This window comes from Sitophilus oryzae, unplaced genomic scaffold, assembly GCF_002938485.1.
Source record: "Sitophilus oryzae breed Bouriz unplaced genomic scaffold, Soryzae_2.0 scaffold_576_pilon_pilon, whole genome shotgun sequence".
Classification (NCBI taxonomy): Eukaryota; Metazoa; Arthropoda; class Insecta; order Coleoptera; family Curculionidae; genus Sitophilus; species Sitophilus oryzae.
Genome location: NW_022147169.1, coordinates 483,190 through 497,675, shown reverse-complemented (window position 1 = coordinate 497,675; position 14,486 = coordinate 483,190). Strand labels below are relative to the sequence as shown.

The following is a 14,486-nucleotide window of genomic DNA, read 5'->3' as shown; positions in this document are numbered from 1 at the left end:
ATGTTTTTTGAAACACCCTGTAGAATAAACATATTTTGACATCATGTGTATTTGAACTTTATGAATCTTGTTTGGTTTTATTGTAGAGTTAATTATAATAATAATATTATTTTAAGCTGTTATTAATTTAGAAATTTGATATTTTAGTTGGTTGCAAGTTACCCTTGTAAATGTCCGATGGAATGCCACATAACGAGTATAGCTTGGACTGAAAAGGATAATGTCATAGCGGGTTGCTCGAGAGGTTGTATCTCGATAATCAGCAAAAATAGTCCTACGGTGGTGTACTGTCGTCCCAATATTTTGCGCGACGAAATTATCGACATAAAGTTATCGTGTAACGATAACTACTTGGTTTTAAGAGGAATGAAAGGAACTTGCGCCATTTTTAAAATGCCAGTTGAAGAAGCAAAAGATCCCTGGTTGACATTTAATAAGAATCGGGGTTTTATAAAAGTAAGTAATAGTAAGTAGCGATGGGAACTATCGAATGAATTAGACTATCGAATGGTTACTGAATGAATGATTTCAACTATCGAATGATTTTATTCGAATAAAATCATTCATTCATTTGTATACTAAAGCATATGTGACAATCTCGCCGTGCGACTAAATGGTTATCGTTGAGCCACGACTATCGAATGCTTTTGATAAATGAAATTTAGTATTCGTTTATTAAAATATTTAAAATACTAAAATAGTATATATAGTATATAAATTTTTCCGAAAATTTGTGTGATTTTCCGTAGCCTGATCTTTCAATTATTTAATTTTATATGGTATATTATGGTCTATTTTTTTAACGGGAAATTTTGAGAAGTAGCAATTTTTAAGAGAGATGACATGAACTTACAATTAATTTTAAAAATACATATTTGTATTTTAGATGTTTTAATAATATGAATTAGTTGAACTTAATAATCATATTTAAGTAATGTGGTTAAGTAAATGGTTATCGAACTCAAATTTTGGGGTGAGAAAATTAAATTGAAGTTTTACACGTGCCAATTTAAAAAAAGAGTTAACGATGTTTGTATTTTGTTTATGCTAATTCTCATACATGTAGTTTTTTGCGAAGAAATGTTTCATTTATTTTTTAAAGTAAATGCCAGTAAAAGTAAATATTATTTTTAAATAGTAATATAAAGTAATATAACTAATTTTGATTTCTAATTTTTTATTCATATTTTCCTTCCATTACACTGCATGCTTAGAAAATTAATAAATGTTTATATTTTATGATTTTAAAATTTGTTGTTAATATAACAAATTAGTTCTGTAATTATTATTATTTAATAAACCAACGTTGCCACACATTTAGAGACTATATTATTTTTAAATAGGATCTAATATAAATAATTTTGACTTCTATTTGTTGTTTATATTTTGCTACTACTTAAAAAAATGTTTATATTAAATGATTTTAAATTTTGTTGTTAATAGGTATAACAAATTATTACTGTTCTTATTATTTATTAAACCAGTCTTTGCTTAAAAACATTAAAAACCATTTTTTTACATCCAAAATAAAAAGTATTATTGCAGTGTAACCACAGAATATTAATAAAAAAATGTAAAATATATAGACATACTATCCCTAACTAACTAATGCCAAAGAATAATATTCTTTGCTAATACCAACTAATACGAATATATGGCAACAGCGCCCTTCATAATGTATTTTCTGTGTAAATACTAGCACCTCAATAAAAAAAATAATGTGTCCTTATCTTTATCTGACTCCGCAAAAAATCAAAGATGCCGGCTTCTTTCATAGCATTGCCACCGACCGCTGTCGGGTTTCTAGACCTACGTCGCCGGACGACAATTAAAATCCAGTTTATATTTTATTAAAATCGATCCTGAAGAATAAATTTTGATAAATGAATGAATTTTATAAATGAATGGTTTTTGCTGCCGAATTACTAGAATACAATATTTCAAGGCAGATGACGCATCTATTTGATAATTTTTATTCGAATAGTTTTTGACGAATGCTTTCTTACTAGCTATCGAATTATTCGAATGAATTGCAACTATCGAATGTTTCGATAGTATTCATTCGATAGTTCCCACTACTAGTAGTAAGTATATTGTAGACTAGAGGTGGGCAAAGATTGAACGAGTCGTTCATTTGAGCAGTGGCGGATCGTGGGAAAAAAATTCGGTGAAGAGTTAATTTTCTTTAAATTGCACCGCGGGCGAAATTTTTTTTGGCGAATTCACCGTTTTGTCAACATTTTTTAAAATATTATTAATATTTAATATTATTTTAAAAAATTTTTGCTGCATTCACCATTTTGTCAACATTTTTTTTGTTATTATTTATACAGTAATACCTATAATATTTTCGTTTTAGTTTGGGCTAAAACGCGTTTAAGTAAAAAAAGATACAACCAGTTTTCGATAAACACATTATTTTGCATTCCAGTGAAAATATAATTAAATTTAAATTAAATATAATAAACATTATATAGTGTCCACCATAAAGTTGGATCCATATGGACGTTTTTTTTTATATTACAGTTTTAAAAAAGCTTTTTGTGGCAATCACTTCTGCTTTGAAAACAACTTCAAATGCACCAAGCCAAAAATATTTAAAAGAAATTTTTAAAAATTGGGTAAATTATTATTATTTAAAAAAAAGTGAGTAACAAAATTATGTTTCAACTTTGACTTGATGTTTCAACAAATGACTCGGTGCATTTTAAGTTGTTTTTAAAGCAGAATTGATAGACACAAAAGGTTTTTTAAACTCTAATACCAAAAAAACCGTCCATATGGATCCAACTTTACGGCGAACACTGTAATTATTGAATGGCTTCCCCGAAAAACGTTGTAACCGAAACTTTTTTTCAAAATAGAGATTTCAGTGAAATAAGGTTGTAATTTTCATAGGTAGGTATAGCGTTTTTTCCTCGTTTTTTTCACTGAAATTTCGATATTGAAAAAATTGTTGGTTACAACCGAGGAGCCATTCAATTAATTATTATTCAATTATTATACATTAATTATTATTACATTAATGTTTACTAAGCAATATCAACCAAAATAAATTTGACTTATTTATATTACTAACCTTACTACCTTTTGTAAATCAGCTCATTTTTTCTGTTCTTTATTGATGCAAACTTATCAGTAATATCGTCATTTAATTAATTAATTATATTCATTGGAGCCTATTTAAACGAACATTTTCATTAAAATTAAGCTTATAGAGTCTAACGTTTTTTTCTAAAGCATCGGCTATTCTGTTTTGATTTTTTTTTAATTTGCTTGCAATCTGCTTGCAATATGGTTCATTCAATTGAATCATGGCCGGCACGGATCCAGAAGATTTGAACGATGAGCCGTAAAAAAGAATCGTGAAAATTGGATTGGATCACAATGCGATCGTTTGTTCAAAGAGTCGTGAATATTGATTCATTGCTTACAATACGGTTCGTTCGATAAAATTGTGGCCAGCACGGATCCATAAGATTTGAACGATGAGCCGTAAAAAAGAATCGTGAGAATTGAATCGGATCACAATGCGATCGCTCGTTTCTACAGCGCAGCGGTGATATAGGTATAGAGTCAGGCACCAATATTTAGACATGAACAAAACCCCTAAACATCATGGGCATAAAATGCAAAAGATAAGAATTTTATTTAGAAAAAAAAAATATTTATACTTGCTTAGTACGGGAGTATCTTGTAAGGTATTTAATTTTTACGTTAATATTTTTGTTAAAATAATATTACCGACTATAAACCAGGGTTGGCATGATTTAAATCGTGATTTAAATCAAGTGATTTTTTTATTTTAATCATGTGATTTAAATAAAAAAAATCAACTTATTTAAAACTTTGTTATAAATCGAAAAATAACTGTAAAAGTTATAAAAATGTGTCCTAGAAAACTATAAAAATATTTCTATGACAGACAGGTATACCCTATATCATCAAATAAAATATTACACTTGCTATAGTAATGTTTAAGTACTTTTAATAAATCGAAAAATAATTGTAAATAATAATCTACATCAAACATTACAAATAATTTTAATCAATTTCAAATGTTGAAAATAATATAGTAGTAGTAATAATAAAAAGTAGTACTTTGTAAGTAATTATATATCGAGCAACAATTTGTACACTCGTTCAATTTTACACTTTTTATCAGTTTAATAATATATTTTTGTACTTTTGTGCTTGGGTATAAAAGCGTTTTACTTTTATGCCTAGACGTTAAAATGACAAAAATGAATACTTTTGTGACGTTTGACAAAAAAGCCTTTTGATCTAAGCGAGCGACTTTTTTGCGGAATATATTTGTGACCGATGTGGAAATATGACACGCGCTGTAGAATTGTTAATGTTATCGGCAGAATTACGAAGATTTAGCAATTTAGGATAGTACTTTAATTGGAAATAAGTCCTAATTATTTGGAAATCCGATTTAAATGTTTTCTATTAAAATCAAAAAAATCTGATTTAAATCAAAAATATCTGATTTTTTTTATTTTTTTAAAAAAATCATGATTTTTTCCAACCCTGCTATAAACCATTAAATGTAGGACTAAAAGACGAAATCGTGTTTTTATGCAACTCCAAATAAATATTGTTGGCCTCTGCCCAATATGAGAAAAAACGGCGTCAGCGAATAAATATAAATGTCAACACAAATATAAATGTCACACAAGTATTAGTTTGATCACACGATCCACTTGTATCGATAAATAACATTTCATCAGCTAATCCCGCCTCGTAAATTTGTTGCATTATTGGGGTAATAATAACTAAAACTATGAGATTTTCCACTATACATAAATTGATACCGCACACCAGAAGGTCTATCTTTTTTGTTCAAAATATCCAATACTGTGTCACTGTCACTGCTGCCGTAGTTTTGGAGTCGCCACTAGTCATATAAATGGCTTACTTGACGATCAAGTAATTTTTTTTGGGCATTAGCTAGTGTCACACAGGGGGGTGACAGTAAACCGGAAAATTGGAAACAGTTGTGGCGCGGTTCTACACAGGCAGAAAGCATGGCCTTCTAGACTGTCCTAGACAAAAATCTGAATATTTCTATATGATTTCTGTCAATTTCTGCTACGGAACATTTTTATGCACGTCGGCGTCCTGTTCTTTTGTCTTTTGTCTGTCTGTCAGCGTCAGCTCCCGAGGCCTCTGGCAAGGTCGGGTGCCATTTTAATTTTTGCCGTTTAGATTTGATTGGAAGTTTGTTTCTGATATTTCGGCTGAAATTCATAAGTACAAAGATGTTTTTTTATATAAAGTTCCTTGTTAACACTTTAATAAAATATATATGATATTAATTACATGAAGAAAATGATGAAATCGACGTTTCTGCGTGTAGTAGGTATGGGCCATATTATATGTAAAAATGTGTAATATATTAACTGTTTTTATATTTTTTTAGCTTTAAACCCAAGGATCTTGGGATATTCTTTGCCAAGGATTTTTCCGTATCTCTACTTTAAAGACTGATCGGTGATTTTGAGCAATTGAAAGCAAGTTATCCAAGATAAATTATGATTATTGAACTATTATTAGCCTACATTAATTTTCTACAAGATGAACAGAAATGCGTAATTACATATCACATAGGTACCTATTATGTATTTTCATAGCAATAATGCTATAAATCTATGTATGTAGATTATTTTTAAAATACAAATGAGGTATTAGATGTATATGTATCATATTTTTTATTCATTTTATTTTCATTCAAGTCCTCAAAAGTTTGATTTAATTCACAAAAGTCTTATGTACCTATATTTATGTTTTTTACATATTTTTTTTTGATTCCAGGTTTTGTGTGGGTTCCGGTTGCCTTTTTCCTGCTTCCAGTTATTTAGTTTTATGCCCGTGAAGCTGTGAAAACATTTATGTATCTTCAAGTTTCTGTAAGTCAATGCACTGTTACTTTACTAATCCACTTTAACAAAGCATCTCTGATATTATTTAAATATTTGATATTGATACAGTAGTTTATTGGTTTATAGCTCTTTAATTGTGTTGATTTGCATATTTACATTGTTCTAAATTCCAAATAAATATTTTTGAGTAATTTTGTTATATCATTTACTACTAGAAAGAGTAAATAGTATATTAACCCTCATTTAAACCTCCTGAACAGCCCGCCATTAAAAACCGGAAACGGAAATAAATTTCATAAAATTGAAATTGTCATGTCTATGTCATGTCAAATGTCCCAGCCGCCATATCTGAAAATTAGTTACCCAGGCAGCCACGCTGTTTCCATAATTTAACATTGACTTGACACTTCTTGTATTTATTATTTTATGGTGTCACATACACATCTTCCTCGCAATCTTCCATAATGCTAAACTCATGAAACGATTTAGCTGCTGCAGCTGTCATTCCAGCGTCAAAGTAGGATATATATTGTTCTTTTGTATCTTCAGAGCAACGCGAAAGTCTTAGAGATTGAGCTACATTGACTCTGTGTGAATGAATAAAATTAATATGTAGAGCGACATTTAAACCTCTTTTCAATAAAGATGATGTTTTAAAGTATGTTTCGCCACTTTTTCACAAAATTTTATGCTTATGTTTGCTTCGTAATTGAAGTTTCTCATTGTTCCCCTTGAGTTTTGTTTTTCGATTTATTTCTCTCTGCTAGCTGAAAAACGTAAACTTTTCGAAATTCGTAACGCAGTGGTTTAGAAAAACGTCTCTTCATTATCCAATTTGTTTTTGTCTCTGGCATTTATAATGTAACAACACATTTCTCATCATAGTAAAACTGGTGTAATCAGGCAACAAATTGAACAACCAACATTGAACTTCAGAAGTATAACTAACTGATTAACAACATGATTTCTTCAAACTCAAAACCTCAAAATCATTGGTGATTTTTGAAAAACAAACTTTATAATTTCATGCTTAATTAGAAGATCGCATGTTGAAATCAACACGGGTTTGTCAACCAACTTTGGGATACGTTTCCGTGCTGATTTCACTACCGACGAGATGTTGAAATCAACACCGGTTTGTAAAGCAATATTGAGCAACAATTCCGTGCTGATTTCAAAACCGCGCGGTGTTGAAATGAACACGGAAACGTAAATACGCCGCCGGCCGTAAAGTATGCTCGCATGGCTCCGAATCTTTGATGTACCGCGATAGAGCCGAACAGTCGAAACAGGCATTTTATGAGATCGCAAGCACGTGGAGCGTCGCGAGCGCCACGAACATCTCGCTCCGACTGTTTTCCATGTTTTTCGTGTTTCACGTGTTCGTTCGGCCTGCTCGCGAGCAATGTGGACGTAGCTTAAGGATCACTTTTTTTCGTTCGTCTTTCGGACTATAGCAGGTATTTTTCAAAAGCGGCTCCCTGGGTCGTAATATTTGCATGCTATATTTTGTCTAAATGTTGCTTGAGTGGAATTACGTCTTTAAGGTATTATACAGGGTCTGGAAGTAGTGCGTTGGGCATCTGTAGCTCCTATAATAAATGTATGTAAAAAGTATGTATTAGGATGTATTCAGGAAAATATTTTAACTTCTATAAGGTGGCTCAATAAAGTGTGAGTGGATCGAGATGATTTTTAACGGAACATCTTGTATATTGTTCCTTATTTTTTGTATTTAAGGTATTTCAAAATTTTTAACGGTCATGCGGATATTCATAATATTATATTCCACATGGGTTTTTCAATAATAATTTTTTGTCAAAGCCACCTAAATGATTATTTGCAAAACCGCTAAAAAATTAAAATACCTTAAATACCAGAAATGTATTTAATTCTCCATTTAATAGGAAAAGATTATAGAGGGAGTTCTATTTAAAAAAAAAACGAAGAAAAATTATTTTAAAATTTGGAAAGTTTGGCATAGAATTTTGAACATAAGAATTTTGAACCTAACCTAACCAAATTACAGACTATAGTATATACCTAGTATAGTGTTGATTTCAGGACATTTCTTGTATTTTTAATAATTTTTTAAAAAATGCTGAAAAAAAATATATCTCTGAAACTATCAAAACATATTTAATAAATTCTTAGAATTACGTAAAGTGATTAGAAAGGAGCCAAAAATGCAATAATATACAGAGTGTTCCCCTTAAAAAAATCATCCCGATCCACACACACTTTTTTGAGCCACCCTGTAGATGTTAAAATATTTTCCTGAAATACATCCTAATACATACTTTAGGTTTGCACTTATTCAAAATTTCTAAGTTTTTTATTATTTAGGAGCTACAGATGCCCGACGCACCATTGCCGAACCCTGTATATAACGTAATTAATACTAATCAAATAATATGGTTTTCTTTTAGACAACGGCTTGGCATCCATGGAAAGAATCTATATTGGTAGTGGGAGATTTACAAAACAGCATTACAATATGGAATGTAAACAGTGAAAAACTGATAGACCGTGCTAATCCGAGACCTTTATTCAAAGAGCCTTACACTTTGGATTGTCTTACTTTCAACCCACTTTCAGCAGAACTGTTGGTATGCCTTTTGTACACTCTACAACATTCAACATACAGTAAAATTTTGTAAAATAGTATGGAATGAAAATATGAAATAGTAAATCTAATATAGAAAGTTTTCAGTAAGTTACCATGTATACAAAATATATTTCAAAACCTACATATTTCGATTATATTAATCTTACACGCGAATTTTTTCGTCGAGTTTAAAGTGTTATATTTTTTTAGCTTTTGGCCGTATTTTCATAAAATTTTTAGCAAATTGTATAAATCTTTCAACTTTAATTCATTAAGTCTGTTTTTTATAAACTTTAGTATTTGGCTTATTATAAAGGGTGAATTGAAGGGTTGTTTGATACCTTAACTTTAAAACACCCTGTGCAATAATTTCGTGAGTAACTTTTCCTAAAACGCTATTTTTCGATCAGAACCATGTCTCCTGAGCATTTTATTTTTTGACTCATATCAACAAAAGCTTTGGTCAATTTTCTCAATTATTATTACTTTCGATGTTATTTTTTAATCACACGAGGTAGCTTTGGTGAGTACTGTAGCAATGTCATATCGATACTGATTAGAACTCTATATTAAAATTTAAAAAACGTTAAAAAGTAACGATACAGGCTTGATTTTAATAAAAATATTAGTAAGACTAACAGAACTAAGAATATTAAAAAAAAAATAACTGTAATAACTATATAAGTGTACCAGGGCCGAGCCGCCCATGTGTGCGAAGTGTGCGGCGCACACAGGCTCCAAAGCAATATGGGCGCCGCGCCGCATGAAATGCCAGCGCCATTTATTCCAAAATTAACTACTAAAATCCAAAACAAAATAATTAATTTACTCAGTAAACTCAGTAATTCAAACTTTTATTTCGAAAATATTTCGAATTGATAAATATTTTTCAAATTTACCTAGAGCAAATTTGCAACATCATAAGATTTGTCAATTTTAACCTTAGGCAAGGAAAGAGAGGGGACGGGTAACACGCATATTCTCCCGTGATCGGATAGTGAGGCCAAAATTCGATCGGCGGCCATACTTTGGTGACAAGATTTCGAGGTGACACCGAGCGAATTTTTATGTTTTTTGTGACAACTGTTTTGTTTTAAATTCATAAACTGTGTTGTTTAGTATGGTGAGATGTTCAGAGTATGGCTGCAAAGGCCGAAGCGAGAAAAAAGTGGCTGGAATTACATTTCACAGGTAAAAATCGATGTTATGTGGTCATAAAATGTACATTTTTTTTATTATAGCAGTAAAAATATGTAAAATGCTTTTAATATGTCTTGTACCACATCCAAACCAAACTATATTTTCAATATCCTGTATTATAATTAATGTTTGAAACTATAAATATTGCTACTCAGACCGGATTTCACCAGTGGCGTAGGGAATTATAATCAGAGAAATACAATTTCTGCAAAAAACATTTTTTTATATATTTTACATGTAAAAAAAATGTATAAAGTATTATTATCAAATATGTAAAATAATTGTAAATTTTAAAAAAATGAAAAATTCTAGTGATAAAAAATCTATATGTATAGTTATATAAAACTTAAATTTACCTGCCAAGATTTGTTGGGGGTGGACAAACACGGTTGGTGGGCTACTTGTTACTACATACATATATTTTTTTAAATATTCTTTCAAAAAATTTGCTAATTTAAGTGTATAATAATAGTTTCAGTGAGTAATTAATAAACATTTAAAAATAAATAAAATAACACAAAGCTTCTAGAATTGTTTTATTTTTTTGTGAATAAATTTGGATATTCTTAAAAATAGGATATTCTTATGATTGAAGGTAACAAATATTAAAAATTACATTATTCATTGAATCCGTACGCAAGTGTGAAGGGTAATGGCTAGATTCATTATTATACCGTATGGTCGAAAAAAAAACGACGTCCAGTTAGCTTGTAAATGACGATCGACGACATTCCCCATATAATTTTACATATAAACTGAAAGCGATCTTCATTTCATAGCCATCGCTGACGCCGTCTTTTTTCGATGTCGTTTTGTATAGTTTTTATGTAATTTTATATGTAGAATTATATGGGGAATGTCATCGATCGTAATTTACAAGCCAACTGGACGTCGTTTTTTTCGATTAAACGGTATAATAATGAATCTAGCCAATTCTCTCCACACTTGCTTACGGATTCAATTTTCAATGAATAATGTAATTTTTAATATTCATTTGTGAAATTGTCATTTCCAAACAAACAAGACGCCGTTTTTTTCGATCATACAGTATATATGTATATACACGTTTAAAATATGTTATTACATTATTTTTTATTTAATTATACACTATACACACGTTAATAAATAAATAATTGTCTTGATAATCAGTCCACTGTGACTGTTAAATAAATTTTGCATTATCGACTTAGATATTCTAATATTATAAAGGTGAGACTATAAAATACAAAATTGTTTATGCATTACTCAAAAATGAACAATATATTAGTTTACGTTTTAATAAATATTTTGTACCCTCTAGGTACAAGCTAATTTCTGATGCTACGCCATTGGAGAATTTCGCGTGGTGACAACTTGCCTCACTTTCAGCTGCCGTGTTACCTGTCCCCTCTCTTTCCTTATCTAAGATTTTAACACAGAAACTAACAAGTTTAAAATAGGCATTTTCTAGCCTTCTGTACGATTATATATACAAGTGGCGCGCTGGCTTAACTTCATTTAGAATCGTAGAAAAAACTAGAAAAAATAATGTGGGCCTAAACAATTTAAGGGGACAAAGACGTTTCGATAATGGACGGTAAAATATGCTCGATAAGGAAAACGATTTTAAAAAAAATTTACTGGATCTAAATCTCGCGCTTTCCGTGTGCTAGCAGTAAAATACGCTGCCAACCTTAATTATTACATGACTGATTTTTTTAGCATTGTGCAAGAATTATATAAATATTTTTCGTCCTCTACCAAAAGATGGTATTTATTAAAAAAATATATATTCTAAATCTAACCTTAAAATCATTATTCGAAAACAAATAGTCAAGCCAAATGAAAATAAAACAAAAATTGATATATAAATTTATCCCAAATTTATGTTTAATAGTATGAGATATGAAATGGTACCTACATCATTCGATCAGGGTATCTATTCTTGAAAGCGAGAGAAGGGAGTGGTCCCTGGGAGCTCCCGGGGAATGCTCCCTCACTCGACCTCCCTGAAAACGAAATGTCGTACAGTACATCTGCTGGATCTGTGTCTATGAAAGGAATGCGGACAAAAACATTTAAATAAACAGCAATATATTTTATACGTCGACTTGACGAGTACGTCACCGCAAATCGCTCCGCCCACTCATTTTATTAGCCACTTGCAAATTTGTCGAATTTTTATTGATGGGACGCGTCGTCTAATTTTTTACGAAACACATCGAGAGAATATCGTTTCCCCTCTCACGGATACCGCGTAGCTACAGAACGGACAGACGTACTGTATTCTTGAAGTACCGAACGCACCGAGGAGTATAAGGATAAGGGAGGAAGTAGAATCGGGGAACAGCGTTGCCGGTTTGTACAACCAATAGAATTACAGCAAATCTTGACAGTCAGCGGCTTACTTATTCTATGGTCAGCGACTTCGGCTTGCGTACATCGCGTCTAGAGATATAATTTACTTTAAAACATAAAATTTCGAACGATTGCAAATGTAGGTTGATTTGTTTGTGTCCCAAGTCTTTGTGCCTCCCGTAAGATCAACAAAAGGGCTTTTTTGCTTGTCTTGCACTTTAGTCAATACAGAAACTTTATTCAGAGACGTATTATTTTCAAACTAAGGACATTAATACAGCGGGTACAAACAAAAACGACTAATATCTAAATTTGAAATTGTTCAAAAAATATATATACTTTTTGGAGTTTTTATTCATATTCAAAGCCATATATTCCACTATAACCGTAATTTATACATAAGAAGACTTTATTGATTTTTTATTAAGAGAAGATAAATGTTCTCTTTTTATACCTTAATTTTGGTTTTCAAACAAATGCACATTACTAATTTTAAAAATGACATGTTTAAATTTCTATCCACCCTGTATAAAACATTTTTTACACACATTCAAAGAAACATTTTTATCTATAAATTATTAAGTCTGTAACAGCCGAGTAAACAAAAAACATCGTAAATAAATACGGTAAGTTGGGTTAGGTTTGCTCTCTCCTTCGCTTTATAGTAAGAGAACTTTTAACTCCCTAGCATCTCCCCAGTTTCTTACTCCCTCCCACAATATTTTTCAAGAATACGAAAACTACCAGTTTTATGATTACCACGCCCACTTCTCTCGGGAGTTCTACTCCCTGAAACTAAAAAATAGGTACCCAGAAGGAAAAATATGACACTAATTATAGCTGGGGGCTAGAGCCTTTGGTGTTACAAGAGCAAAATCAAACACTACACAATACACCAAAAAACACTTTAGTTTTGCACTGGACGCGTCAGTTTTAGTCATCTGCTGATGATGCTAACATGGTTAGCGAAACGCTTGTCCACTGCAAATGTAAAATGTTGTATGTATTGTGGTGAATTAGTCTTTTATTTTGCTGCTAAATGTCTAGCAGAAAAAAATATATGTACTTTTCCATTTATTTGTTCACTAAATGTATGGCATATAGAATTGACAAAAGTAAATTTTGTGAAAACAAGTCAACAGTCCATCGATATGAATATGCAAGTAGCTTTAGATGCTTAAATAGAATTAAAGAAGTTTTTGACAGAAATTAGAACCGAGAAAAATTTTGACAAATTTTGTAAATGATGCCATGAAAATTGCCGAAAAATCAGATTTTGAAGCTGAATTTTAAACTTCCTGAACCAGACCCCTAAGATGTCGTAAAACTCCAACAAGTGTTGATAAACGGTTTTAACTATTTAGGAAAATACTATATCTAAAAATTATATAAAACTGGAGAACATGTTTCAGTCCAAATTTGAAAAATAAAAAGAAAATAGACATGTCCAATAACGACGACAAAAATGGCGCTTAATAGGTGTCGCACACAGGCGCTGCCAGGAGTCGGCGCGCCCCTGAAGTGTACAAACAAACAAAAAACATGTAAAACATTCTCCAATGCCTCTAGCAATATTGTGTATTGCCTCCCTGGCTGCCATAACTGTCATAGACGTCGCACAGTGGTTCAGAATTTGAAAAAGCTGCTCATTGGATATTTTATTGATAAAATTGGGAATTTTTGATGATAGTATGCAAATTTATGAATATTTATTATAAAAGTAGGTATCAAAAAGATATTTTAGCCTATACTTAACTAATTTTTATTTATACAGTGTCCGAAATTGATTGATATATTGCGATCTCGAAAACTGCTAGAGGTAAAAATGGTTAAATAGGGAAAGTTTTCAGACAAGTCTGTTTGTAATTTATGTTTGTGTTTCTATTTCTATCACTTTTGGTTTTTGAGATATTTTGAAAAACCTCAAAAGAGGCATTTTTGAAATCAACTTTTTACGTAGAAAATATCTGTGTAATCAGACTTATGGCAAAGCAACGAAAAGTAAGATTTTTAATAAATTTGGCAACTTGAAATACATGAAATATTATAAAACCCTTTGGAAAAAATAAAGAACTTTTTATTTTACATTTTACAAAAAGGGATTTAATAGGAATAAATAAATAAACAATCATGTTCTCAAAAAAATTCATAGTAATTAAGTGCGAAATAAATTATTATGAAGTTATACAGGGTGTTTCAAAACAAATGCGAAAAACTTCAGGGGGTGATTCCTTGTTCAAAATGAAGGGTAGTTTGCTTCATAAACGTTGGGTCAAAAGTCAACCATTAGGGAGATATCGCGGTACAAAGATGGCAGAAAAATAATGTTTTAATTTTTTATCTTGAAAACGAAAAGAGATAGACTAATGAAATTTTATGGAAGCATTACTGTTATGAAAACACACTTTCTGGTAATTTTCTCACTTTTTTAAAATGAGTGGAAGGGGTTGAAA

At 30.8% G+C, this 14,486-nt stretch overlaps 1 protein-coding gene across 2 annotated transcripts in view; it reads left to right on the top strand.

Moving 5' to 3' along the window:
* Nucleotides 1-14,486, top strand: part of LOC115887484 (protein cortex-like) — a 58,555-nt gene that overhangs the window by 24,886 nt on the left and 19,183 nt on the right. The window contains exons 5-6 of one of the 2 annotated variants that reach the window (XR_004051091.1): nucleotides 148-456; nucleotides 8,318-8,600. Coding sequence is in view for 1 of the 2 variants with exons in the window: in XM_030906936.1 (XP_030762796.1) it covers nucleotides 148-456; nucleotides 8,318-8,497 (489 nt within the window). In the remaining variant the exon portion in view is untranslated. The remainder of the gene's footprint in view (nucleotides 1-147; nucleotides 457-8,317; nucleotides 8,601-14,486) is intronic. The other variant, XM_030906936.1, reaches the window with a different exon arrangement.